This window comes from Lynx canadensis, chromosome D1 (genome assembly GCF_007474595.2).
Source record: "Lynx canadensis isolate LIC74 chromosome D1, mLynCan4.pri.v2, whole genome shotgun sequence".
In the NCBI taxonomy this organism is placed as follows: domain Eukaryota; kingdom Metazoa; phylum Chordata; class Mammalia; order Carnivora; family Felidae; genus Lynx; species Lynx canadensis.
The window spans coordinates 14,894,777-14,920,933 of NC_044312.2; the positions used below are offsets into that span (position 1 = coordinate 14,894,777).

General features: G+C 53.3%; 1 protein-coding gene across 3 annotated transcripts; it reads right to left on the minus strand.

Annotated features, from left to right (window-relative positions):
• Positions 1–168: 168 nt before the first annotated feature.
• On the minus strand, positions 169–26,098 carry PCSK7 (proprotein convertase subtilisin/kexin type 7). Of its 3 annotated transcripts, none has more exons than XM_030332078.1 (17): positions 26,004–26,098; positions 24,376–24,495; positions 23,463–23,927; positions 22,173–22,307; positions 21,406–21,571; positions 20,147–20,237; positions 19,161–19,215; positions 18,549–18,687; positions 17,565–17,665; positions 14,834–15,001; positions 13,950–14,057; positions 13,425–13,527; positions 4,140–4,296; positions 3,504–3,598; positions 2,575–2,668; positions 2,211–2,355; positions 169–1,949 (listed from the first exon to the last, which is right to left on the minus strand). In XM_030332078.1, the coding sequence occupies exons 3-17, from the start codon at positions 23,913–23,915 to the stop codon at positions 1,584–1,586; spliced, it is 2,376 nt and encodes a 791-aa protein (XP_030187938.1). In that variant the 5' UTR covers positions 23,916–23,927; positions 24,376–24,495; positions 26,004–26,098; the 3' UTR covers positions 169–1,583. The 3 variants fall into 3 exon arrangements, with proteins under 3 accessions (XP_030187938.1, XP_030187940.1, XP_030187939.1); XM_030332080.1 differs by having other exon boundaries at positions 2,238–2,355; positions 26,004–26,097; XM_030332079.1 differs by lacking the exon at positions 26,004–26,098 and adding an exon at positions 25,790–25,811.
• Between the last annotated feature and the right edge of the window lie 59 nt (positions 26,099–26,157).

Consider the following 26,157-nt stretch of genomic DNA (forward strand, 5'->3'; position numbering starts at 1 on the left):
CTCAGCCCAATTTCTTACCCCCAAGCACCACTCCCCTGACCCTCCTCCCAGCTCCCTCGCCGTCTCCCACCGTCTCACCCCATCCTGGGCCGGGCAGGGGGGACGTGGGCTGGGGGTAGCCTGGGCGGGGGCAAGTCCACTAGCCTCCTTGGCAACAGACGCCTATTGAAGGTAATCCTGCCCAACCTCCCTCCATTTATTTTTTTTCTGGAATATTTTGGGGGTTGAAATTCAGAAAGGAAACAAATATATACATGAATCTTTTCGCAGGCCTGGCTGGCAGAGTTTGATTTGCCCTGGTCACTTCTGATTCTAGGAAACATGAGCAGGGAAGAGGCAGGCAACATTTATGTGGGTTCCTGAAGGCCAGCTCCGAAGGACCTCTCAAATTCTAGGACCTCAAGGGGGGCCAGTTTCCTTCAGAGGGCCACGCAGAGGAGGAGAGTGGATCTCGGGGACCGGGGACCGAAGGCCAAGGAGAGCAACCTGGCAACTTGCATTAGCTCTGGGAGGCAGATGAAAGGAGCTGGGGAGGGCAGAGTTGCGTGGAAGGTTTTTATTTTGGAAAAGCTGTGCAGAAAAACATTCAACCAAATGTTGCTGTGAAAAGACAAACCCAAATCTTAAGCGTTAAAAAAAACTTAGATCAACCAAACTAGCTCAGAAGAGGGGAGGAGGCCAGTAATGGTGGGAGGACTCACAGCCTGTCAGGCAGACGGCGGGCCTCCAGCGGGTAAGGCCATTTCCCTGAGCACTTTGCAGAGGAAGACAGGGCGGTCGCAGGGCTGGAGTGGCAGTGGCCGAGCCCCGTCACAGTCCTGCTGCAGACTACCGTAGTGAGGCAGCGCGGGCCCTGGGGAGCCGTGCCAGGAGCATCGTACCGATCCCTCAGGACGGAGGGTGGGGGGCGGTGGTGAAGGAGTCAGGGGTATGTTCAAGGTTGGCTTCTGATCAGGGCTAATGGAGGCAGCTGCTTTCAGGGCGAGTGTGGCTGGGCTGAGGGCCGACTGCCATACCTGTATGTCCTAAGTTCCAGGCGTAGGCAGGAAGGTGAGGGAGGGAGAGGAGGGGACTGTGGTTTCTAGGTCCTGGGTCATCAAAAGGACAGGCATATATGCAGGGGCTCTTCCCAGCCTTCACCCTGAGCCCTCTTCCTAAGTGACCCCAGTGATGTTTCCACTGAGAGGCTCTTCTGGCCTGGTGGGCACCGCCCCACCACATGGGTGAGGGTCCCTGTGACCCACATCACCGGCCTGCCCAGGAGAAATGAGGAAGCAGGCCTGACAAACGGGAGGGGCCGAGCCTTTGTCCCAGACCTTCTCACCAAAAGCTTTCAGGAGGAGGAAGATCTTGAGGCTATGGCCACACTGTTCTCTGGCACCATTCCTCTGTCACTGCACCTTGAGAAGTCCCTCGCCCTCCCTGAATGTAGTCACAGGGAGCTCTTGAGGCCTGTGGATTCCCCATGTTAGCGTCAGGGCCGCCTTCTCCCCAGAGTTCCTGGGACTTCGGAGCAGCTTTCCCAGCTTCCCTGGCTCGGGGAAGGAAGAGCCTGGCCCATGTTGAGTCTGCTGGGCCCTGGGTCAGCAAATCTGCTCCTCTTTCCCCTGCAACAGGTCTGGGGGTAGCTGATGATGAGGGTGGTCCAGGGCCTTCCTGTCCTGGGACAGGCCCCAGTCCCCTTGATCCAACAGGTCCGGGACAAGGGGACCAGAGGTGGTGGCAGGGCGCTCACTTTCTGTCTCCACTCCATCTGGATCTTTGCTGTTGCAGAGTGGCACCGATTCCAGTTCTGTCCCCTCCTCCCTGGCTTTTTGGCTTCGTTGGGGCCAGTGGCAGGGTCCGCTCCTACAAACGCGGTGGGAGGCCACATTCCTCTGGCTCAGGTATATTTCCAGCATGTAGTAAACGGTCCAGAAGATGGTAAAACTGCCTACCAGCACCAGAGTCTGGGAAAGGTCAAGCACCTGAGTTAGGGATGGTTTCCCAAAGCCCTGTGGCTTTCCTCAGCCCAGAACGACGAGCTCAGAAAGTCTCTCACCTCCCAGGGACCTCTGCCCCAACTCAAAGCACTTGACCCCACTGAGCAGTGCCCTCTTCGAGCTGGCTAGTAGAGTGGGGACCCAGGTCTTCCCCACCCCTCACTTCTCAGGTCACTTGGAGCACCCCAGCAAGGACCGACCCCCCCCCCCCAGCCCCCTCCTGCCCACCTGGAGCTGGAGGCTCGGCCCTCGTACCTTGAGGGTGTTAGGGGTGATGGTGTAACCATCTTCCTCAGGGATTTTCAGCCCAGGAGGACAGGGCAGAGTGAAGCCATCATGCAGGTATTTTCCACTCATGGCACTTTCTAACAGTCTTTGGAGAAGACAAGGGATGAGAACCCGCTCTGGAACTTGGTTCCTCTGCCTCCTGCCCTCACCCGTCCTCCCACCTTACCGCCGAGGAGAGGGAAGTCCCAGGGCAGCAAGGGGGGGGGGGTGGTGTAGTGTGGGTTCCCAGGGAGGAGGGGGCCCTCAGCGGCCTCTCCCAGCCCCCAGAGTTGCCGTCTCTCTGGCACATGAGTCTGGCACCTACCGCTGTCTGTCCCTGATGTCTACTGGACTCCACACAGAGCCATACAGGGTCAGCTGCCACTGTTGGAGGGTGCCGGCCTGGGGCGTCTCGTCTCCTAGAGGGGCAAGAGAAGCACCGTGAGCCCTGCCCCTGTGCTGGCCGTGTGAGCAGCAGAGGCCCTGCCCGCCCCCCCAACCTGGGGGCTTGACCCCACGGTCAGCTGAGGCTGTGCGTGTCCCACTGGCTGGGGGGCTTCTGCAGACGCGCCTCACGGGTGCCCTCAGGGATGGACACGGGGAGGCTGGGAGGTGGGACTCCAAAGCAAGAGGATCTGCCTTTAGCTCTTTCATATTTTCAGGTTTCAGCTGGGATTTTGCTTGGGGGAGGAAATAAAATGTCCTTCTACTAAATTAAAGGAAAGTTTGAAAACCACTGGTCTAGGGAATACCTAGCTTGACTGGAAGCCGGGAGAGCTGGGCTCAGTTTCCAGTCTCCTCGCTGGAATACTGTATGACCTTGCACCGGCCACATCAGACCTCTGGGTGTACCTCGGTTTTTCAAAAAAAAAAAAAAAAGAAAAAGAAAAAAGAAAAAAACAAAAAACCAAAACAACAAAAAATAAAACCAAAAAACGGTGAAAATTAGTCCTGCCCTTACCTGCCTACCAGGGCTGGCCGAAGGACGGTTATATGTGAAAGGACTTGAAATGTGGTTTCAACAAGGAATTTTTGTTGCTATCCTGAGGAAAAATGGATCAGTCACTTCTCCAAGGAATATGAGAGGGAGTACCAACGAACAAGTTTAGATTTTGGTGCCCATATTCTAGATGGGGCGTACTTCTTGGCATCTACCCTGTTGGTCCAATGGCGACCCTACGTATTCCCCGTGGGACGGTTTCTGCGGGGACTCTGAGCTCCAGAGGGACCAGATGGAAGGGCAGGCAGGCTTACCCACATCCCTGATAACAAGTCTGTAAGTCCCCTTCGCTCTCTCCCCCCAGCATCGCACAGTGGAGAAGGTCCAGTCATTGAAGCCATTGGGATCTCTGGGGGAAAAACAGAATGGAAAACCTGGTAGGCGCGGGGCAGGGAACTGACCCTCGGCCCACAGACATGATTTCCTCCCTGAAGCAGCCATGAAAATGTAGCAGTTGTTGCCTGAGCTACAGTCACTAGGGAGCGTGCCCTGAGGGGTCCTCCAGTGCTGCCTCTGTCCCCTGGGAATGGGACAGAGGACTCGCATCAATGTGTCCTCATGGGAAAAGTAAAGGTGGCAAGACCACAGGCTGCGGGAGCTCCACAGATCTAGGCTTCCCGTTACTTCCTCAGGCACTTCCTAGCTCTGTGACTTGTTTCCGCATTTGTAAAGGCAGCTTACAAAGGATTAGAGACAATATCTGTCAAGTGCAGCGCTTAGCACATTGTAAGTGACTTGTACAAAGCAGGTCAGAAATGGCTTCCAGCTGCCACAGTCAGCCGGTGCCATGATAGCTCAGGCCGGTGCCAGAGTCCACTTTTCCCGTATCTCTTCCTCGCAAAGACCCTTGTTGCAAAAAGAGCTCAGAAGGGACAGACAGGTGTACGTACGAGTCCATGCTGCGGGGGGCGCCGATGAGGGACATCATGCCACTGGGGCAAAACAGTTTGAGTTCCAAGCTGCCGCGTCGTGGATGACTGATGGAGACGGTCACGGCCACGTGCTCTAGGGTCCTCAGCCCCGACATCTCCAGGTCCATCCTGCTGACTGTGGGAAGTCAGGCTGGGCAGCTGGGAAACCAGCCCCATAAGCACTTACGCCCTCCATCCATCCCCGCACACACAAAGGCACATACTCATCGAGGCCACGTACAAACACCTAAGGCAGTCCTAACTAGGACCTATAGCATACACGAGTAAACGGAACGCGGAGGCTGCTATCAAGGGATTTACAATCTAGTTTAGACTCTCACTGGGGTGAAAACATACTCAAGACACAGGATAAGAATCAAACAGAGCAACGTCATTCATTCAGCCAAAAAGTAACTTCGTGAGTCCCTCCTACGTTTCAGGCACCGTACTAGACGCTGGGGATAGAAAGGGAAGTTGGACGTGACCTCTACCTTCTACCTGAAAGTGGAGAATGATACGGTGTGAGGAATACATAACTGATGCTAGAACAGAGAGGAGTCAGGTGGGTTCAGGTGCACGGCAGGGAGACCCTCCGAAGAAGGAGATGAATACAGACTGCTAGAGGGTTTTGGTAGGTAGCCGTGCCATCCAGGAGGGGAAATGGCACAGAGGTAGAGGTGGAGGTGAGCAGGTCTCTTACCAAAGGCGATACAAATCTCTAAAAACAACTACTGAAGTAAGTACACTTTGAGGAAATTATGCTGAATGAAAAAAAGCCACTATTAAAAGAATGCATGGTGCACGACTTGCTTTGTGTGATATTCATGAATCACGTTAAGTGTGGAGACAGACGCCAGATTAGTGGCTGCTGGGCGCTCACAATGGGGCTGAGGGGACAACCACAAAGGGGTGATGAGAAAGTCCTGTGAGGATGGCGGATTCTGGATCTTGATTGTGGTGGTGGACACACAAGGCCACATATGTGGTACAAACGCACAGAGCCTCCTCCCTACCCTGAGACACACACACACACACACGCACACACACGAGTGCACATCTGACTGGCGAAATCTGAATATGCTTTAGAGACTGTAGCAATGCCATTGTCTTGGTTTTGATACTATACTGTAATTATTTCAGATATTAACACGGGGAAGAAGGTGCGTGAAATCCCCCTGAATATGTCTTCGCGACGCAGTGAATCTACAGTTATTTCGAAACAAAGTTTAAGAGAATCACAAATGACTGAAGTAGAAGATTCAGTTGGGGAATGTTAAAAAATCAGGTGGCAACGAGAAAAAAAAATCTCTCTAAAGCACTTCTTCCTTCACTTATTCATTCCAACAGGCAAGGCAGAGCCCAGCACTTGCACTTCACACTGAGAGTGTGGACGGCGGGGATTGAAGGACGAGGAGGAAAGGAAAGGCTGGAGTCTGTGGCACCGCTTCCTGTCCTTCCGGGACCTGTGCCCACTGGCCGCCTGCGCGGCCCCCTCCCACTGCGTTCTGGGAAGCGCTGGACCCTCATTCACCAGGGCTCCCAGGACTGCCCCCCCCGCCCCCCCCGCCCCCCCCGCCCCCCCCCCCCCCCCCCCCCGTCGTGACTTCACCTGCTTTCTCTCCTTAGCTCCAAACATCCTTTCCCATCCCACTTCCATGACCACACCCTGGGCCTGCTCATTATCTGGGACGGCCTGGCTCCTGAAACTCTCATGGCGGGTTTCATCAGATTAATCAAAGACATATCAGAAATGTAGTTGAACAAAACTGAAAAGAAAGAGGCCCCGGCAAGCATTAGTAGCACGTGGGTGAATACCCATCTCGAGCTCCCTTTGGGCATGCGTGTGCACGTGCACATGGTCTTCAAGTCCATCTGGCAAGTCTTCAAAGCCAATGTCCTCCCTCTCCTGGAAACAAAGCCATCCTGTCCCTCCACTTCCCTCACTCCTTTCCTGACCCCTTCCTTCATTTCCTTGTGATCCATCCAGCTGCCCTTTCCTAACGGCTCAGATCCCACAGCTCAGCTCCCCAACACTCTCTTGTTTACGCTCTCAAACCCCTCTGCTTTCTTTTCCCAGCTACTGGCTGGCAAGGGTTCAACGAGGGACCAGCCCCCTTATCCATCTTCTTGCTTGTGTCTTTCCTACTGCAGATGAAAAACAAAAACAAATAAACCCTTTCTCAACTCTTCACTTCCTTCTACCCACCAGTGTTAAGAACAGGGGCTCTGTTGGGGCATCCGGGTGGCCCAGTCGGTTGGGTGTCCGACTTCCGCCTAGGTCATGATCTCACGGTCTGTGGGTTCGAGCCCCGCATCGGGCTCTGTGCTGACAGCTCAAAGCCTGGAGCCTGCTTTGGATTCTGTGTCTCCCTCTGTCTCTCAAAAATAAATAAACATTGAAAAAAAAATTAAAGAAAAAAAGAACAGGGGCTCTGGAGCCATCCAGCCTGGGTGCAAATCCCAGCTCAGCCCTGTCCTAGTTGTGAGAATCAAATTTGTTTCCTTATGTGTAAAAGGTGGATAGTAACAGTACCTGCTTCATAGGGTTGCTAGGAGGATTATATTAGTTCATATACATACAGTACTTAGAACAAGCACCAAGTATTAGGACCACGTAAGTAGCGGATATTATTTTTCTTTACTGTTGAACTTCTTGGAAAAGATGTCTACATTCGCTCTCTCTACTTCTTACCCCCTCATTCATTCTTAACATTTTTTCCTGTCAAGATAGCATAAGTGGTTTTAAAAGCAAATTGGCCCAGAAGGGCTCAGCACGTAAAAGAACAATTTCCCACCCCATCCCTCACCACCTTCGTGAGCCACTCCCCAGGAGCAAACACTTTTTCTTGCTTTTGATTGTTTTCTTCTGGGATCTACCTTCATGTTTCCAAATAATAACTATGTATGACTATTTCATGGTTTATCAATTTTTGGCATTATTTATCAACTTTTGATTACAGCAGATAAAGATTTAATACCACGCCCACATCTTCTCCCTACCTTGCCCTCCCCTCCATCTTCTCTAAATGGAATTTAGCCAAGTGGTACATAATGATCATATTTCATTTTCTGAACAACTTGCTGACTTCCCCTCTGGAGTTAATAATTGCCCTCCTTTTGCTTTACTTAAATTCATGTCCCCATCACTGACTCTTCCCCAGCTGCACAGAAGAACCACACGAGCTCTCTGAATACTATTTCTTCAAATGAATAGATTTGAAGCTCCCTCAGTGCCACTGTCCCTGGGAGACTCACCCTCTGCCTTCTTGTCTCCCGCTCCTATCTGCTGCACTGCCGTTGGGTTGGGACCTTCCTTTCCTTCTCCCTTGGGGTTTCTGCTTCCTGTCTGTCTGTACTCCCTTTCTCTCTTCCCCACCCTTTTCTCTCTTGGTGTTTCCTTCCTTGTGGAAGCACTGCATCGTCCAGCAGCTTCCGACACACGAAAGCATGAATAAGACTTGCATGCCTGAAAGTATCCGTATCCCACCCTCCCGCATGATAATTAGGCTGACTTTTGGCCTTGAAAATAACTGTCCTCAGGATTTGGAGGTTTCCTTTTTCAAATGGCCAGTGATCCTTATTAGCTTCAAAAGCCAGTTGGAAGCTCTAAGCATGAGTGGAGCTTTGTACGGCAGGCTTCCCTAAAATTAGATGGCCTGGGACCTGACCAGTTCGTGGAGGAGCCCTCCATATGAGTATCTCCGAGTCTTTTGATGAGGGGTCCTTCCATTGTTCCAGAGAGAAGCTTTCCAATCACCTGGCTCCAGGGCCTTGGGATCTCTCCCAGTACAGTCTCTGTCTCTGGAGAATAAACCTCCCAACTCCTGCCAGGATAAGGAAGGGGAATCACCTGGCTGCCAAGAACGGGAGAAGGTGCCCAGGAGTCTACCTTTTCATTGATCCCTATTTTTTGCCTCATACCTCATGTCTGTGCGTCTCCGTGCATCTCCCGGAGCACATGGGGCCTCTAAGTCCTGAGCCTTTTGGGATTCTGTGGCACGAAGGGGCTTGTTTCTTAGTATCACCCTTGTAGGTATTTGCTATGCAATTTTCTCAGCCCTGCTCACTTCTCCATTCATTTTCCAGCTTCCAAAACTGTGATGAGATCTCTCATTTGCTGGTCTCTCCCATTCTCTTTGTCTTTAGGCTTATGCCATTTTTACTCCTTTATTCTCATTTTGGTGAGGTTTGGGAAGAAAAGCAGAAATCAAAGAACATGTTCAATTTGCCATCTTTAACCAGAAGTCTTCTCCTGTCCTCATTAATTACGTAACAAAGTGCAATCCAGCTTTGCCCCTGTGACTACACTGAAACAATACTCAAGGTCACCAATGGCCTGGGTGGCAAACCCAGGGACGCCCTTCTGCCCTTGTGTACTTGCCCTCTCACTGAAACTGCCATGAAATGTCGTGATTCTGTCCTCTGGATTTCCTCCTACCCCTCAAGCCCATCTCCTCTCTCCTCATTTTTCTTCAGAGGCATATTTCCTCTGTTCACTCCTTTAATGTCCCGGGTCCTCTTTTATCCTTTGTCTGCCCGCCAACCCCGGTGATGCATTCTTCCCCAGACCTTTTCTTCCATTCCTACGCTGGTGACTCCCAAACCATTGCCATCAGTCTAGACCTTTGAACTTATTTCTTCAACCGCTTTCTGGATATAACCTCTAGATGTTGCCCAAAAGCCTGAAACACAGCAGAGTCAAATTCTCAGCCTCAATCTTCATACTCTGCAGCCTTTGCCCAGATCTGTTTTTCCACCGGGGTTCTTAATCTCATTTGATGGCATCACTATCTAGATGTTGCTCAAGCTAAATAACTTAGAAATCTTTTTATATATTAATAAATATACAATACTGATTTATATAAGTCTATAAATGTACATATAAGCATTTATATGTACATTTATATACATATGTGTGTGTGTGTGTGTGTGTGTGTGTGTATATATACACACACATACACTTTATGGAAAATTCCAAGCATACCTAAAAAAATAGAACAGATGTCCTCAACACCTAACTCCCATAATTATCAATATATGGCCAATCTTGTTTCACCAATGATCCTCACTTCTTCCTCTTCCCAGAGTCTTTTGATGGCATCCCTAGGCACCAAGTAATTTCATCAGGAGAGACTGCGTATGTATCTCTAAAAGATAAGAGACTGCGGGGCGCCTGGGTGGCTTAGCCGGTTAAGCATCCAACCTCATCTCAGGTCATGATCTCACCACTCATGGGTTCAAGCCCCGCATTGGGTTCTGTGCTGATAGGTTGGAGCCTGGAACCTGTTTCAGATTCTGTGTCTCCCTCTATCTCTGCCCCTCCCCCCCTGCTCTCTCTCTCTCTCTCTTTCTCAAAAACAAACATTAAAAAAATTTTTTTTAAAGAGACTGCTCTCCTTCACCCTTCCCTACCATCAGTTGGTGAGAGCTTATCTTGAAGGCTCCTCACACAGATTTCAAGGTCAAGTCCAAACTCCTTACCGTGGCACATGGAGTTCTAGCTGGTCCTGCCCCCAGACACCCGCTCCAGCCACACATGATTCGTGGCCCCCTGAAGCTCTGTTGCCTCTGCACCTGTTGCCCCTGCTGCCCGGATGTCCTTCTCCTCCCCTCTTCCCCTGGCCAGCTACCTGCTGAAAGGCCAGTCCTGGCTTCTCCGAGAGCCCTCCTGTCTTCCCTGGACACCTGTGTCATCTCCACTGCAGACGGGGCACCTTCCCCCTACCAGACTGTGAGCTCCAGAGGGCAGGAATCCTCTCTAACTCTGAATCCTCAGAACTTAATACAGTGCCTGGAATGAGGTGGGTCTCGCGTTCGCAGAATGAAAGAGTGAATCAATTAAGAGACATGTCACAGAAATAAGCGAAACAGTGGAATGGACAGGGGAAGACCGGGGCAGAAGCAAGGGCTACAGCGGGGATGACCATGCCACAGCTTCACGTGTGGGAGCCTAGGGAACGGCAATGGCTCTGACAGAAACAGACGAAACCTGGAAAGCAAGCTGGCTTTTGAGGGTGACAATGAAATGTTAAATTTTGTGTATGTGAAATGCAGCGTGCTGGCAAATACCCAACAGCACATGTGACCTGGGATAGGAAGATGAAGGGAAATACTGGCAGCATAGTTGGAGGAGAGCATTAACACGGCAGAGAAAGGGCTTACAGAGAGTAGATGACACGTTCGAGAACATCATGGAACAGAATGGAATCCAGAAAGAGCCCCATGAGGGCCCGTCTGCATTCAGATGTATACATGGTGGCATGCTACCTGCCTTTCTTACTGGTGTGTTAGAGACATAGGTGGCCGTGCGTGCGTGGACACTAGAATTAAGGCAGCTAATACCTTAAATGAGTGGATACTTAGAATAGTGCTTGGCACATAAAAAGCATTCAAGTCATAGTTGATGATGATCATATTATTATTATTGTTTGGCCTTTGGTAAGTTGGGGTCTTTTTCATCCCTCTCCCTGTGGCCAGAGGGCTTTCTTTTTCACAACCTTGCGGAAGCCATGACGATCTCTGTCCTCCCCCTGGTAAGGGATCACAGTAAAAGATTTCAATCCAGGAATCGTTTGTGGAGAGCTGGTAGTCAAAGTCACGAAAACTGCTGCACAGTTCGAGAAACCAGAGGGAGGAGAGAGAACTGTGGGATGAGTCTAAAGAGACACTCATGGTCTGGGAGTAGTGACAGAGCGAACAAAGGACATGAGGACCTCGGGCGGAGAAGCTGGAAGAGGGCTCTGGAGCAGAGGAGGTCCCGGAAGCTGGACAGGAGGGAGGCTGCTGCCAGGGCCCCATTCGTAGGGTCAGAGCAGCAGGCCGGTCGAGAAGGATGAAGTCGGAACCAGCCCCCGGGCCTGGCCGGGAAAGGGGCGCTGTGAGCAAGGAACCGAGTCTTCAGTGGTAGAGAGCACAGGTGATAAAAGTGAGCCATGGCTTTAGTTAATTCACTTGAAAGGGTTACAGGTTAAAGGACAGCAGGGACTTTGTTTTGTTTCCTAATAGGTGAACGGAGGACACTTGAAGGCAAAAGGAAGAGTTGGTGGAGAGGGAAAGACTGGGTCGGACAGGTAACGTGTGGAGAAGGGAAGGAACAGGACTCATCCTGTAGGCAGAGGTGAGCCCGTTATACTCAGACTGTAAATAGGGTAAGATAAGCGCAAGGGGTTTCAGGAAATTTCTGTAAATACAGAGTCTCTTGTGTTTTAGACACTCCTCCCAAACCCCACTGTCCCTCCCACCCTCTGGTGGAGATTTCAGACCGAGTCAGATGTAAAGGAACGAAGGGCCTCCAATCCCTTTTCGTCCATAACCTCTGTCTCGCTCTCGTGCTGCCCAATATGACAGCCACTAGCCACTTGTGATTAAATTTAAATATAATAAAATTAAAACTCAGCTCCTCACACAAGCCACATTTAAGTGTTGAATAGCCTCAAATGGCCAGTGGCCACTGAATTGAGCAGCGCAGATAGAGAACATTTCTATCATTGTGGAAGGTTCTAGAGTCTTCGTGGTATTTTGCCTCTTCTCCCATCTCAGCAATGTTCAGCTCCCTCCACCTTATGAAAGGTCCATTTTGAGCCCTCAGACACCGACTATCCCAGGTCTTGGGGGGAAAAGACTACAGGTTGGCTATGGGAGCAGGTCTCTAGACTGTCTAGGACTGAGTTGCCCTGATCTTTTGTTAATTAGAGTCCCTTCAACCTCCAAGCATCCCCACAAGCTTGCACTTTCTGTCCTGTCTGCTCGGGGGTCAAATGGAGTCACGACAGAGGGGAAGACACCTTTTCTGACTGCAGAAGTTCACAGCAGTCCTGCCTGCTGCCCTCAACACTAGCAAAACTGGGTCTGCGCCTCCCTTTGCTTCATCCTCTTCCCACCATTCGAGTCCCACTGTCCCCAGCCCAGGACAAGCTGTCCTTCCTTTTGTGTTGCCCAGTGACAGACAAGCGGTGGCCAGGCGCCTCTGTACGTAGGGAGGTTTGCCACACAGGCTGGGGCGATGTCCCCCGGTCAGACAGGAGGAAGCAGAGGATGACGAGACTGGAAAGGCCCCAACCCTCTTCTAAGTCAACTTCTACGGGACAGGTGCGGTTATGGGTTACTTTGTCACTTAAAGGACAGGGGGCTTGGGAGAGGGAGCCGTGGGGGGAGGTACAAAAGGCACACTATCTCCAAGACTCATGAGGGCAGAGCCCGGGGCCCTTCATTCCCAGGAATGTTCCTGCACTTCTCTGCCTTGGCTGATGCCCTTTCCAAGATAGCATTCCTTTTACGGAAAACACAATGAACGGGGCCCGTGGATCTTCTTCCACGTAGAGGGAAGCTGGGCGAGTGCTGGACGTGGTTAGGGAGAGAGACGGCGGAACCCCTGTCAGGGAAACCTCCGCCCCAAGAGGCCGCCCCTGCCTGTCCCTTCTTTGGCTACTCTTCCTCTTGCTATTACTCTGGTCTGATCACTTTCTAGGATCAAACCGGAAGAAGTGAGGACGGAGTTCTAATTTGCGCACAGAGCATGGCATGCTTCAGTCTTCACACAAAAACAGCAAATAACCCTGCCTGTCAAAATTCTTCAAGGGACCGGGACCGCCCCCCCCCCCCCCCCCGCCAGTGCTCACATGGGGCCTCAGGGCAATCTTCCCCGCAGATGCACAAGCACCCCCATCTGGCTTCCCTCGTCTCTGGGCAGGGGGTCAACCTCGGTGCTCCTCACAGACCACATCTCCGATTTGCAGACCCTCAGAAAATCCCACTGACCCCAGGTGTGAGGGACGGGTGGCTGCACCCCAGGGTGACATCTGCGTCCTCCCATCCCACTCCCGACACACCCCATCCAACTATCTGTGTATTAGACAAGCTGGATAATCAAAGGAAGAAACTCATCTACTTCATCCAAAGGCCACTGGGCTGAAGAGAACTGCCTGGCAAGTTCCTGGCATGCAAGTCAAAGGAGCATCTTTCAACTCCTGCCTTGTCTGCCCAAGTCCCAGTGGCGACCCTCCCCCAGCTATTCTGACCGGTTGCTCAGCAGTTCGTCTCCACTACAACTCAGGAGAAAGGTCTTATTTAAGCAGCCAGGGGGCCAGCCAAGTCAGAAGCAGCAACATGTCCTAAAATGGTCAAAGAAAACGCCACAGGTCTGGCTGCAGCTCAGCTCCTAAAGGAAGGGGCTAGAATCGGGCAGGGATGAGGAGTTTGACTTCCCCCATTACCCCGCCCCAAACCTCAATCCCCAGATTAACCCCCTTTCTGCTGACTACTTACCATTCCATAGGACCTCCAGTGTGCGGGGGGCCAGCGGGATAGCCTTGTTCTCTTTTAACACAGGGCTGACATAGGAAGCTAAGTAAGGGACCGAGGTCCAGATCTATTAAAGGAAAGGGGGTGGTGGTGAATGAACAAGACCGACCACACACGCACGCACACACACATCAACTTGATCCTTAGGGCCCCGCTCTTATTTTCCCTCTCCTCATCACCTTCTTTCACTCCCAAGGCTCCTGCTGACCCCTGGGAGTGCTCCCTATGGAACCAGAGGCCATGGCTGTGTCCAGGGTGGAAGATGAGAACCACAGCACCCTGAGAGCCCCCAGCTATACTCTCTACCAATAGTTTGGAAGCCTCAATGACAATGTTGAGCCTGCCTCTTCATTTGAAGAATGGGTCATCTAGGATAGATGAAACAAAGAACACTAAGTACCCACGATGCGCCAGGCAATGTTTTAGGCGTTTAGCCCCCTCCCTCGGTCGCTCCATGCAGGGGTCCCTGCCCTGCCAACACCTCTTCACCTTGGCTGCATTAACGAGTCTCCAAGCATTGAGCAGGCCGAATCCATGCTGGTGGCTGTGGCTGAAGCCTGCCTCGTTGGTGACCCAATCTGCACGGCGATCCTCATACTGAGAGAAACAGAGATCCTGGTTAGTCTCTGGGACTTCCAAAGTGCAGCTGACCCTTGGGCAATTCAAGGGTTGGGGTACTGCCCCCTGCCCCCCAGTGTCGAAAATCCACGTGTAACTTTTGACTCCCTAAAACTTAAGTCCTAAGAGCCTACTATTGACTGGATGTTTTACCAACAACACAAACAGTTGGTTAGCACATTTCACATATGTATTATGTATTGTATTCGTACAGTAAAGTCAGCCGGAGAAGAGAAAATGTTATCAAGAAAACCACAAGGAGGAGAAAATACATTTACTGTGGATCCACACATTCAGACCCATGCTGTTCAAGGGTCAACTATAATGTCAACAACCTAATTCTGGTTTCCTTGCTCGCCCTGCTGGCTGACCCGGTCCAGACTCTCCCACCAGGGCTACTAGGAATGGATTCCCCAAGGAAGGCTGGGACAAAAGGTCAGAGCCCCATGATGTCACCACCTCCATAGCTTGCTTCTAGAGGGAGCCAGGAGTCACCGGCCCTGGAATAAGGGAGCACAGCCAGAGTGCTCCTGTGCAGGTGAAACAGCACAGGCAGAATAGGTACGGATGAGTCGAGGCCTAGGATCTTGATGGGGTCCCCACGCCTGTTCTAGACACAGGCAACTCTGAAAAGCACCGGGCACCTCACTTGTGGGACATTTAGAGTCTGAAGCCCCCTGATCCCTGCAAGTCCTTGGAAGCAGAACCCTGGGGAAGGCTGGGCCGGGCCATGGCTCCGGCTGCTAGGGTCTCACCTGGGTGGCTGTGAAGACAACGATGTGCTGGACGTCACGCCAGGTGAGACAGGGCCGCACCTGTAGCATCAGGGCTATCATGCCTGCCGCCAGAGGGGCTGCGGCCGAGGTCCCTGTGTGGCCCTCGGTGCAGCCTGTGCCCTTCTGAAGGTCCCAGTCAGTGGTCACCTGGGAAGTGGATTGGGGGGTGGGGGGGGACTGGGTTAGACACGGAGTTCACAGGTGCTGTGGAGAGAGGGGTAGGGGACGGGGCCTCGGAGGAAGGCTCTCAGGTCGGCCCTGGCTTTGTGAGAGCCGAGTCTTTGACCAGAGGGAGGCCCACTAGCGGGTCAGGATAAAGGAAAATCCCTCATCACCCTAGGCCCCGCGGGACAAGCTCTGGAGAGCTGAGAAAAGAAGGCAGTTTACAGGGCTACTCGGGAGGGTCCGGCTGTGGGCAGAGAGGAGACGGAGGTGTGGGAGAGGCCTTATGTGCAGAGGACGGTTTCCTGATTCCTGCTCCTCTAATAACTGTGTCCCGAATTCCCCAGCCTGGCCCTCCAACCCCCTCAACCAACCTAGACAGAGGAAGTGGCCCGGGGGGATGGAGGGGGGAGGCGGGCAGGCTCCTGGGCCCCAGCTGGAGCTGGGACAGCAGTGACGGCACCATTCAAGGAAATCCAACTTGGCAGCCCGGCGATAGGGGTTGGAGTGACATCAGTGCGAACAAAGGGAATGTGTTCCCAGGGAGAGGGAAACGTGCCCTCGCCCACCCTGTGAGCTCAGCAAGGGCTTAGTGTCTACACTGCCTGCCCGCCCTGCTGCTCTGGGCCTGGTGCCTCAGTATGGTTCCCATGAGTCCCCCCCCCCCCCCCACTCTACCTGTGGTTCTCAGGGGGAGGTGACAGTGGGGGACGGGAAGGAGAGTTGCCTGGCGGGGAGAGATGGCATCCAGTTCTTTTCATGCTCCGATCAACCCTGGAACCACAACGGGTTTGCCTAAACCTGCTCCACTATGTGGCACTTTGGATGTGGCACATGGTGCTGATGTTAAGACTCGAGAGTTTTTTTTCTGCCAGGCTTCTCTCTGGGTCAGACACCAGGGAGGTAACTTCTGCCAAGAGCTACCCTTTCTCCATTGTACTCACTGCTTCCCTCCCAGCTGCTACAGCAGCTGCCAAGAGATGTGATTTTCACTCAGACACTGTGCGCTCCCGGGAGAAAAAGGAAAAAACCCTCCAAGCTGTGGTCTCAATGAGATGGGGAAGGCTGGTCTGTGCCAGGGAGCAGACTGATTTTTTTTCCCTGTTAAGGAAAAGGCGTCACCGGGACAGTCTCGTTGTAGCTGGGAGGGCTGTGAACAGGCCTAGGTTGGCGGGAGCCCTGGGAAGCCATAGGAAAGTCCAGGGACGCACCCCGGCCAGCCATAGGGTGGGCAGTGCATGCCCCGTGCTCTGTCCTCAGGAAGACCGCTCCTCTGAGCTGGTCACTGAACAGAAACTGGCAACACGGGGTTTCCAAGGAAGGACATCCAAAAGCTGGGAACTTGGATAAGGAAACTCTCTTTTCACCTCTGGACAAATCACAGTTCGGATGGAAGGTGGGGGTGGGGGTAAGAGGTGGAGCTGAGTTAGGGAACGGCCAGGGAAGCAAAGCAAGAATGGCACCCATGCTGGTGACGCCTCCTTGGGAGCAGGTTCCCCAGAGTTCCACCAGGGTTCCCTCTTCCTCTTCCTCCTCTCCCAGCCTGGCCTGGCTGGAGTGCCCTCTGGACCCAGACCCCTGCCTGCTGGGCAAAGGTTTTCATTTCAACCCATTCCCTCCACCTTCCTCCCTGGGTGGGGGTGGGAAGCTGAGGTCCCCTGGCACAGGGCCTTGGAACCATGTGTTGACCAGAAGTCACTTACTGGCAAAACAAAATTTCAGTTTTGGAAAACGAATCTGACCCAGCAGGAAGACAAAGCAGCCCAATTCCCAGTGGCCCCAGAGAGACCTCCCTACCTGGGCCGCTGGAGAAATGTGATACCCCCGGGCTCCAGCCCAGCTCTTCCCCATCCCCATACTGCTCTATTCTGGGCAGCGGGGACAGGCAGAGAGCTGTAGGGTCACAATCCAGAGACCTGACCCCAACCTGCTGGGATGGAGCTAAGCCAGTGGGAAGCAGGCATCAGACTCTGAATTCTTTAAAAGCTTCCCATAGCCTGAGAAGCTCCACTGCCCGACTCTAATCTCTTGTGTGATACGGCTCCAATTCTAGCTCTAAGGAAAGAACTGTTTCTTGGGCTGACTGAGACATTTCCCGGACTCCTTTTCCTGCCCATCCCATCAAGACAACTGCTAGCTTTACTCCTGATGAGGAATGTGACCAGAACTCACAGTATTTACATAAGGGCTGAAGAGTAACGGAACAAAGGGTTTTTTCCTAAGCCCAGAGAAATTAGCCAAAGCCCAAATTCTACCAAAGGAAGACACTGCACATGAGTTCTTTAATCAGTGTGATGCTTAGTCGTTCCTATAACAAAATATATATTTTTAGGTTAAACTTTTAAAGATAAAGGCCATTTACAGATCTGTTTAGAGTCTTCGGCTCTGATTTTTCCGACAGTGGCATGCCCTCTGAGATCTGTATCTGCTAAGAGGAGGAACGTAAGGGACGGGGCAGGGAAGCAGGGACACGAGGAGACCTGGCTGTGCTGCCCGAGGGAAGTGTCGTGGGACGGGGGTGGGGAGCGCGGGCCCAGGAGGCACTCACGATGCTCCGGAGCATCTTGTCCCCACCACTGAAGGTGACCGCCAGCATGGAGGCACACTCTTCCGCGTAGAAAGGCATCCGGCCCTCCTCGTCCACGGCACCTGGGGAAGAGAGGAGGGGGAGCGGGAGCTGAGTTATCATCTGGGAGGCTGTCCTGAGTTTCAGAAATGATCTCAGTGGCCCAAGTGCCTCAGAGTGCCCACGCTCGTCACCTGAAGAGGCAACCTCAAGCGGCAGAGGGTATTCTGTGCCCTAAGACCCTTCTTTCCATAGGTTCCAGGGTAAAACGGGGAGAGTGCCACCTCTATACGGACTCAGCCGTTCACACACTCATTTTCCTCAATGCTTATTAATTATCTACTGCAGGTCACATGCTGTGAGGGGCACTGGGGCCACAAGGGAAAAGTCACAGTCTTGATCTCAAGGAGCCTGAAGTCAGGGAAGAAGTCAGGTAAGTAAATAAACACAACGGGACAGCAGATGCTATGGTGGGAAGCACAGGTACGAGGCATTTAATCCAGACTAGAGGGGGTCAGGGAAGGCTTCAAGCAGGAGGCAAGTGGCTCATGGGAAGAGAGGCTGGAGCAGAGGCCTAACCAGATGATGGGCTGAAAGCTTCCCGGAGTATGGTGTCTACTAAGGACGTCCTGAGATCCTGTGAGAACAGGGATAGTCCCTCCTAACTATGTGAGCCTGAAGAGAAGACTGTACTTGGACAGTTAGACACACAGAAGCCAGGGCGCCCCAAAACACACAACCCGCTCACCACTGAGGGATACGCACACTCCAAAACACACAACCCCCTCACCACTGAGGCACACCCCCCAAAAAATACACAATTCCCTCACCACTGACTGATACACACGCCAAAATGCACAATCTCCTCACCATGGAGTCCCACACACTGAAACGGAGTCCCCTCCCCACCGAGCGACACACACACACTCACTCACACACATGCACGCATAACCACCAGGGCGCTACCTATGGTGACGGTGTAGATAGAGTTGGCATAGCCATCATAGTTGCAGTTGTCGTTGTGCTGGCCACCGTTCCCGCTGGCTACCACAAAGATGCTCCCAAAGCCCCGGCGGCCAGCAATCACCCCATGTTGCAAGGCAGCCTGAGGAGTAAAACCATGCTGGGATCAGCTGAGGAACTCCTAGGAAGACCTCTACCCTCCATACCAATTGCCTCCTCCCCTCCTAGAAAGAAATGCGAAAAAAGCCCAAAGGCACTGGGGCATGGGAGAAGGAGATTTAAAGAGGGTTACGAGAGGGGGAAGAAGAAGTTAGCTGAACAACGGTCTGAAGGATATACACTGTTTGTCAGATAGGGCGGGGCCGGAAGTGGGGCGCTGAGCCCCAAATCACAGGGAAACAACTCAAAGCACTGTTCCACTTCTCTAAGAACCAGGGTCCCCCAAGCACCCCCACCTCCAGGTTAGGAGTGTTCTCCCAAAAGGAGGTGGGAGGGCTGGGTGATGTGAGCCTGGCACCACACACGGGGGTGGGGTGGGAAAGGGGGCGACCCGTAGTAGTTCTAGGACCTGAGTAGAGAGGGTGTCCTAGGTCTATCTTCATGCACTTCACTTACCTTTCCAAGCTGATGGGGGCCATCCACTGTCTTCCCATCATCATCTGGTCCCCAGCTGTTGAGAAATACCCAGAGGGGAGAGCCAGAGCCACACCACGGCTGCCCACCCAGGTCTTAACTGACCCCACCCACCCCCCGGCCTGGCCTCTTCATCTCCTCCCAAGTGCTCCAGGCCAGGACTGCCATGATCACAGGACATAGGGTTCAAGGATTCAGCCCTCACTCCAAGGTGGAAAACAGAAGTATGCAATAAGGCTCTTTTTTCCCTTGGAAACTTTCTCAGTTTAGGACTGCTTTAACCTGCCCCTGAAAATCCTTTCTCAGGTCCTCAGGAGCAGGACACAACACATATTAGTAGTGGGGGACGGGGCCACCCATCTCCTGACGTAGAGCTCTAATACCAGGCTTGACGGGAGAGCACCCACAAAGGAAGTACTCAATCTGTGTGGGTTCTTGGGTCGGAGGAGTTCTCGATTCCTTCTCTAAGAGAAATGTACGCTGAGGATGATGTCATACATTTAAGGGAGGTACTGGGAGGGGCAACAGGTGCTGTCATTGCCATGAGGGCAGCCCAACTTCAGTTCCCCCTTAGGCGGGAACTCAGCCCCTGCCCCCTCCACAACCATAACCATAACCTGAAGCTGGACGTGCATTTACGTGCGTAGGGCAGCGGGGCTGGTGCCGGGCATTTGGCTCGGCTGTGGTTGGAGAGGAGGCCTCATGAGCTTATTAAACATAATGAACGTGGGCCAGACTGCAGCACTCCTCATATGGCAACCGGATTCCTGGGGAGACACGGGGCTTAGGACTGAGGAAGGACCCAGTGGCCAGGGATCTGGAGAAATCTGAGTGATGGACTTCTGGGTCGAACCCAGTAAGAGGCCCCTGGCTGCGACCTGGCCGAGCTAGCCCATCTTGCTGTTCTTTTGTTGGAGGATCCGTGCCAGGTGCTGAAGCCTCGCGCCCTCACCGTGTTCCTGGCTTACCTGCAGCTGTAGATGTCGTTGATCTGATAGTGTTTGTTGAACGCCACAGCCTCCATGCTGTCTGTGAGGGGTCCATCCAGCACCCGGATACCTAGGCAGCGAAGGCCACATCAGCTCCTCAGTCTTGTTGGCCCCCTAGACGGGGAGCAGCATGGTGGGAGCCACACGTGGAGACTTACTTTTCCCTCTGAGCGCTCCTGTATCTCTCAATTTTTATACCATGTATATGGACCATGGTGGTTTTTAACATAATGCTACATCTTAGATTTTAAGGATCATGGGGTCTGGTAGGAAGAGCCTGGGCCAGAATGTAGGTAGCTAAGTTCCCTTACTTGCGTTCTTAATCATGTAAAACAGCAGTGCGATGCTTGACACATAGAAGGTGTTCAAGAAAAGGTACTCATTACCATTACTACTCCGTGGATGCCTAATTTCACCCTCTCAAATGGGGCGGGTCACATCCCGGCGACCACGTAAAGAAAATGGAGCTTTCAGAAGGGACTTGGTCCCTGAAGTTTCTGGCTCGCTCTGTCGCCTCATTTAAGGAGAGAGTTGCTGACCTCTGCTGGTGTGTAAGAGGAAAACAGTCACTCTATTCAGTGTGTAGTTTCCAAGCATTTACGAGGAGGAGTCATGGGGAGGGCTTCCCCGTGTACACCCTTTGCGTTCTGCTCTGATGGACAAAGGCTGAGAGGAGGAGCCTTAGAACGATCCCCAGTGGGGGCCAGCGCTGCTCCGCTGTCTTGAAAGGAGGGAGAGCAGACAGCGACCATCAGAAGGGATGACAGTTGGAGAGCTGGGCGATAGCAGAGGAGTCTCCACAGACATTAAGGGTCAAGGAGGAAGGGCAGGTAAAAGCGTACTTGGGAAATTATGAAGATACAAATATAACCCAGATAAGGAAAAGGAGTTACCATTACAGTGAGTCGGGTCATTTGATGGGACATAACCACAAACAGAAAAAGGGGGCAGGCCATGGAGTGGCTGGGGCTCGAAGTCTCCATCCCACATTGAGACCACTCTCACTTTTATCTGTTGTAGATGATAGGGTTTGTGGCTAACAGCATGTCTGAGACACCACGGCACTGACAAAACCCAATGAACTCATGTGTCCCACAGACACATATCATAAGCTTCCCTTTGCCCTATGCTATGTGTGTCAACAGTGGGATCAACGTGGTTCAGAATCTGGGGGAGGGGCAGGCAGGGGATGAAGACGGTCCCGCAGGAGAGGCCCATGAGGCCGGAGTGGCAGGTACCTGCTATGCGGCTCCCATACGCCACTCCCACGGCACAGAAGCTGTTGTTGGGCACTGCGGCGATCTCGCCCGCACACCTCGTGCCGTGGTGATTGCCGTTCTCCACGTCTGGGTGTGGCATAGGGTCAGGGTCGTTGGAGTTGAGATCATAGCTGCCCTCGGGGCTCTGAAACATGGCAGGGGCGACATGGTCATTCACAGGCTTTCAGGGGTCGGGCCCTGGAACTCAAGGAGAGAGGAGACCTGGGGAAACTGGGACTTTGGGGCTCCGGGCCAGCACAACAAGCCTGTCTGTCTCTCTCTGCAAACCACCCAGGCTATAGGCGTGAGATAGGACACGCGGGGCAAGACTGAAAGTGCCACAGGGCTCAGGGAACTTCGTTCTCATCCGTGGTGGAAATGGGTCTGGGCGACTGCTCCACGGCTTGGGAAACCCAGGTGAAAGAGATCTAGGGCTACCTGAAGACCAGGCTAGAGAGGAAGGTGCTCAGAACTCGTGTGGAGAGGGAAGTTGCCAACAGGGACCGCTCCTTACTCCCCAGGGCAGGGAGCAGCAAGCGGAACCAGGAAGTGCCACCCAGAGTCCTGTCCCTGTGTCTTAATTGCCAGACTGGAATGCCGGCTGGGGGCAAGGGGAAGCTCAGCCGTCCCATCTCCTGGGCCCTTTTGTGTGGCCCAGTGACCTGGAAGAAAGGGAACCAGACTAAGGCAACATCAAGAAGGAGGTAAGACACGGGGGTCGGAGGGGTTGTCCCAGGGCCACTCACATAGTTGGGTGCGATGTCCTGGATGGTGTGCTCCACTCCGTCATCCACGACCACCACAGTGACCCCTCGCCCGGTTACATTGCGTTCCCACACACCTGTCACGTTGATGTCCCTGCCGGGGCTCCGCCGGTTATTCTGTAGGAGACACAGGGTCAGGAGCTATTCTCAGAGCCTTGGGAGGCCAGTGACACACAGCATAGCTCACAGACAAGCAGGCTAGCAGCCCCTTTTTACGCTTGGCCACCCTCAAAGAGCCAGACAGAGGTCGTAGACCGATAGGTCTAGTGAGGATAGATGGACAAGTGAGGGCTTTGCCACAACCTAGCTCCCTGGGAAAGCCTGGCGTCATTCACGGGTGGTAGAAGTGAAATGTGGCAAGGTTAAGGGTTGGACGATACAATTATTATGCCATATAATATGTATTTTCCTGGGCGCCTGCGCGACTCAGTCGCTTCGGCGTCCGACTCTCGATGCCAGCTCAGGTCACGATCTCACTGTCCGCGAGTTTGGGCCCCATGTCGGGCTCTGCGCTGACAGCGCTTGGGATTCTCTCTCTCCCTCTCTTTCTCTGTCCCTCCCCCGCTCACACTCTCTCTCTAAATGATTAAACTTAAAAAATATGTATACATTGGGGCGCCTGGGTGGCGCAGTCGGTTAGGCGTCCGACTTCAGCCAGGTCACGATCTCGCGGTCCGTGAGTTCGAGCCCCGCGTCGGGCTCTGGGCTGATAGCTCAGAGCCTGGAGCCTGTTTCCGATTCTGTGTCTCCCTCTCTCTCTGCCCCTCCCCCGTTCATGCTCTGTCTCTCTCTGTCCCAAAAATAAATAAACATTGAAAAAAAAAAATTAAAAAAAAAATATGTATACATATATATACCATTTTATTAACATTACATAACATGCTACGAAGTACTTATCACGTGTCTGACACACATATGTTAATTCACTTATCCTAACCATAACTCCACAAGGTAGGTACTGTTACAGTCTCCACTTTACAGAGGGGGAAACTGAGGCACAGAGCGGTTTAAGCAGCTTGCTCAAAGGCGTGTGTCGGTGAGTGGCGGAGCTGGATTAGACTCCAGGCAGCCTGGTCCCAGAACCCACACCCTCACCTCTGCAGCCCACTGGCTCCCAGAAGTGAGTGCAGGGAAGGCGAAGCCCACAGCTGTGTCTCCTCAGGCCAAGGATGGGGGGGGCAACCGAAGAGTAACACAGTCAAAAGCCCACTAACGAACGGAACACCCAGAACATATCCACCGGAAAGCCGAAAACGGCAGGGCTGGACTCACCAGGTGCCACTGCTGTGGGTACTTGGGGTCATTGAAGTGGACGCTGCGCTTGGCCCGCTTGAGCAGCCTCTGCTCCGAGTGCCAGCGCACAGCTTCGTGCCCGGATAACACGGTTTCCGCCTGCTGCCGGGCGGCCTCCGCCTGCTGCGGCCCAGCCGGCTGGACGAAGAGGTAGTAGCCGCGGAGCTCCCCGACGCGCCCAGCATTCAGCAGTCCCGCCGCCTGGGCCAAGGCGTCTGCCTGCTGCTGCAGGGTCTCTTCCTCCCCTCCCAGGCTGTCCAGATGCACGGCCCAGCTTAGCCCCCCCAGACCCTGGGCTCTAGGCCCATCGGCCCCTGCCAGGCCCATGACCCAGGGAACCAGGAAGAAGAGCCCGGCTAACTCCAGCCAGAGGCAGGTGGGCAGGCCCGGGGGGGCATCCAAGTGTGGCACTTTCTGCCTCCCCTTCGGCATCAGAGCAGAAGGCTGCAAACAAACAGAAAGGACATCAGAGACACCTGCAGGAATCTGCAGGCAGGCCAAGCCATCAATGTATTACACCTAGAAATCCCCAATCCACTCCTTTTTTAAATACTTGATCCTCTCATTTTATTCACACTTATTCCTGAGCAACAGGGGCGGTGTGGGCCAGTGCCAACCCCAGGGGATACCTCCACGGCATGATGGGCCAATCGCCATCTCACCAGATAACCAAATAGAATGTCCAATTGCTAACGGGCAACGCACTGCTCTTTGCCCCTGTTGCTGTGAAAAGGGCTTAGAAGTCATATCGCTCCCGTAGGTTACTGGCAGGATCATGACTGCTCTTAGAAGAGACCTTCCTCCCTTTAGAGGGGACATAAATCTTTCCCCAGCTGACATCTCATCCGGTTGTCCTCAGGGCCGACTCCCCACAATGGTGCCCCAATCCTACCTGGACTCTGTGTGAGGGTGAGCTCCTGGTCTGGCTGACCACCTCACACTCATTTTGTGCAAATGGAGAAAAGGCATCACTTTCACTGAGTGGTGCTGGCTCTGAGCACAGACTGCAGACCTGTGGGCCCCAAGAAAAGAAGAAACGGTGTCCTCCCAAGCCCAGGGGAGCAAGCAGAGGCTAGCCATGAACTCCAGGACCTGTGACCAAGGGAACTGGCCAATGATCGAGTATCATTTTCAGGGATCTCAAGTTGGCTGCAGACTGGCAAAGAACTGGCCAAGTCAGTACAGAACCCAGAAACCCTACTTCTTGTCCTAACCATCATGCCACCCTCTTTTCTTTGGCCCCCAGAGGCCTAGAAGAGGGCTTGAACTATTGCCAAAACACCCTCATCGAGAAGCAGGGAGTACTGCTTCCTAGTAGTCTAGGTGGTGGCTAACTTCCTGATTTCTGTATCTCTGACGGAGGCCAGGGGAAGTAAGAGTAGGCAGGAAGCAGTGGAAATGGGGAAAACCGGACAGTGTGAGCGAAAAAAGCAAGTGGGCAACCGGGCAACCGGGAAGGAAGAAATGATTGGAAAGTAGCACTAAGGGGCTATATACCCTTACGGACTAGCTCGGCAGGTTGGCTTGGAAGTGAGGGCTGAACACCAAACCCGGGGCTGGCACCCATGGTTTGATTTCAGAAGGGCCGAATTTAGAACTGGTGGGCAACTGTGGGGACAGGCACAGGTGGGTGGGCAGCAGAACATGTGCATGCCCACGGGTGACTGGGCTCCTTCAGAATCATCTGCTCTGTACTCGTGTCACCCCAAGGCAGGGCTTAGTACCCACACACATACCCAAATGGATCCAACTCAAAACATTACAGGAAAATAGGTATTTTACTGAAGTCTCTTTGGAAAGGAAGAAGGGAACTTAACGCCACCTAACTTTTCCCTCCAAAAACCTGCATTCCACATTTCATTCCTCCTAGCCCTGCGGCAGCCTCCACTGTCCCAACATAATCAGATGCCTTTCCCACACATGACTAAGTAAAACAAAGTCTTGCCAGATAGCCAGATTATGCCCCACTTAGGTAGGCCCCTTCAGTCTCCTAGATCCCATTGATTTCCGGAAGAGAAGAGAAACCTGGCCACCACTTCCTCCTTCTTTCTGGCAGAGCAGTACCATCTCCTACTTCCACCCCAGGTTTCTGGGAAAGGAAACTTAAATACCCCCCTGAAAGCAGAGCACAACCTCACCCAACTGCTTTGTGCATCTTTACAGCTCTTGGGTGCCAAGGGTGAAAAGAAAGAACACGGGCAGCCCAGAGTCCAGGAAAGAGTCTGTCCCAAGAGGCTGTCCTCCTCCTCGTGCCTCTACACCCGCTTCCTAGAAATCAGGCTGCGTCTACGGTCAGTTTCACTTACTTCCCTCTGCCCCGTGCAATGTGTCCCCCTCCTCAGAGGGACCCGTACTACCCTGGAATCGGGACCCTACCGCCCCGTCTCCCGGCGCTGCCCCAAGCAGGGACTGAGGACGCCCTCGGTGCAGCCCCCTCGTCCTCGGACGCGGGCGGCGCCCCCCCCAGCTCTGGGCCGCCCGGACTTGCCAGGCCCCGCCCCCACCGAGTGCCCAACTCACCCGCTCGGCCGCAGCTGCTGCCGCCGCCCGCCTGCGGAAACTCGCGGCTTCCCGGGAGCCCGGGGAGCCAGTGACAGTAGCATCACTTCCGCCCGGCGGTGCAGCCAATCAGCGGCGAGGCCCCGGCCCGGCCGAGCGGCCCGGAGCAACCGGC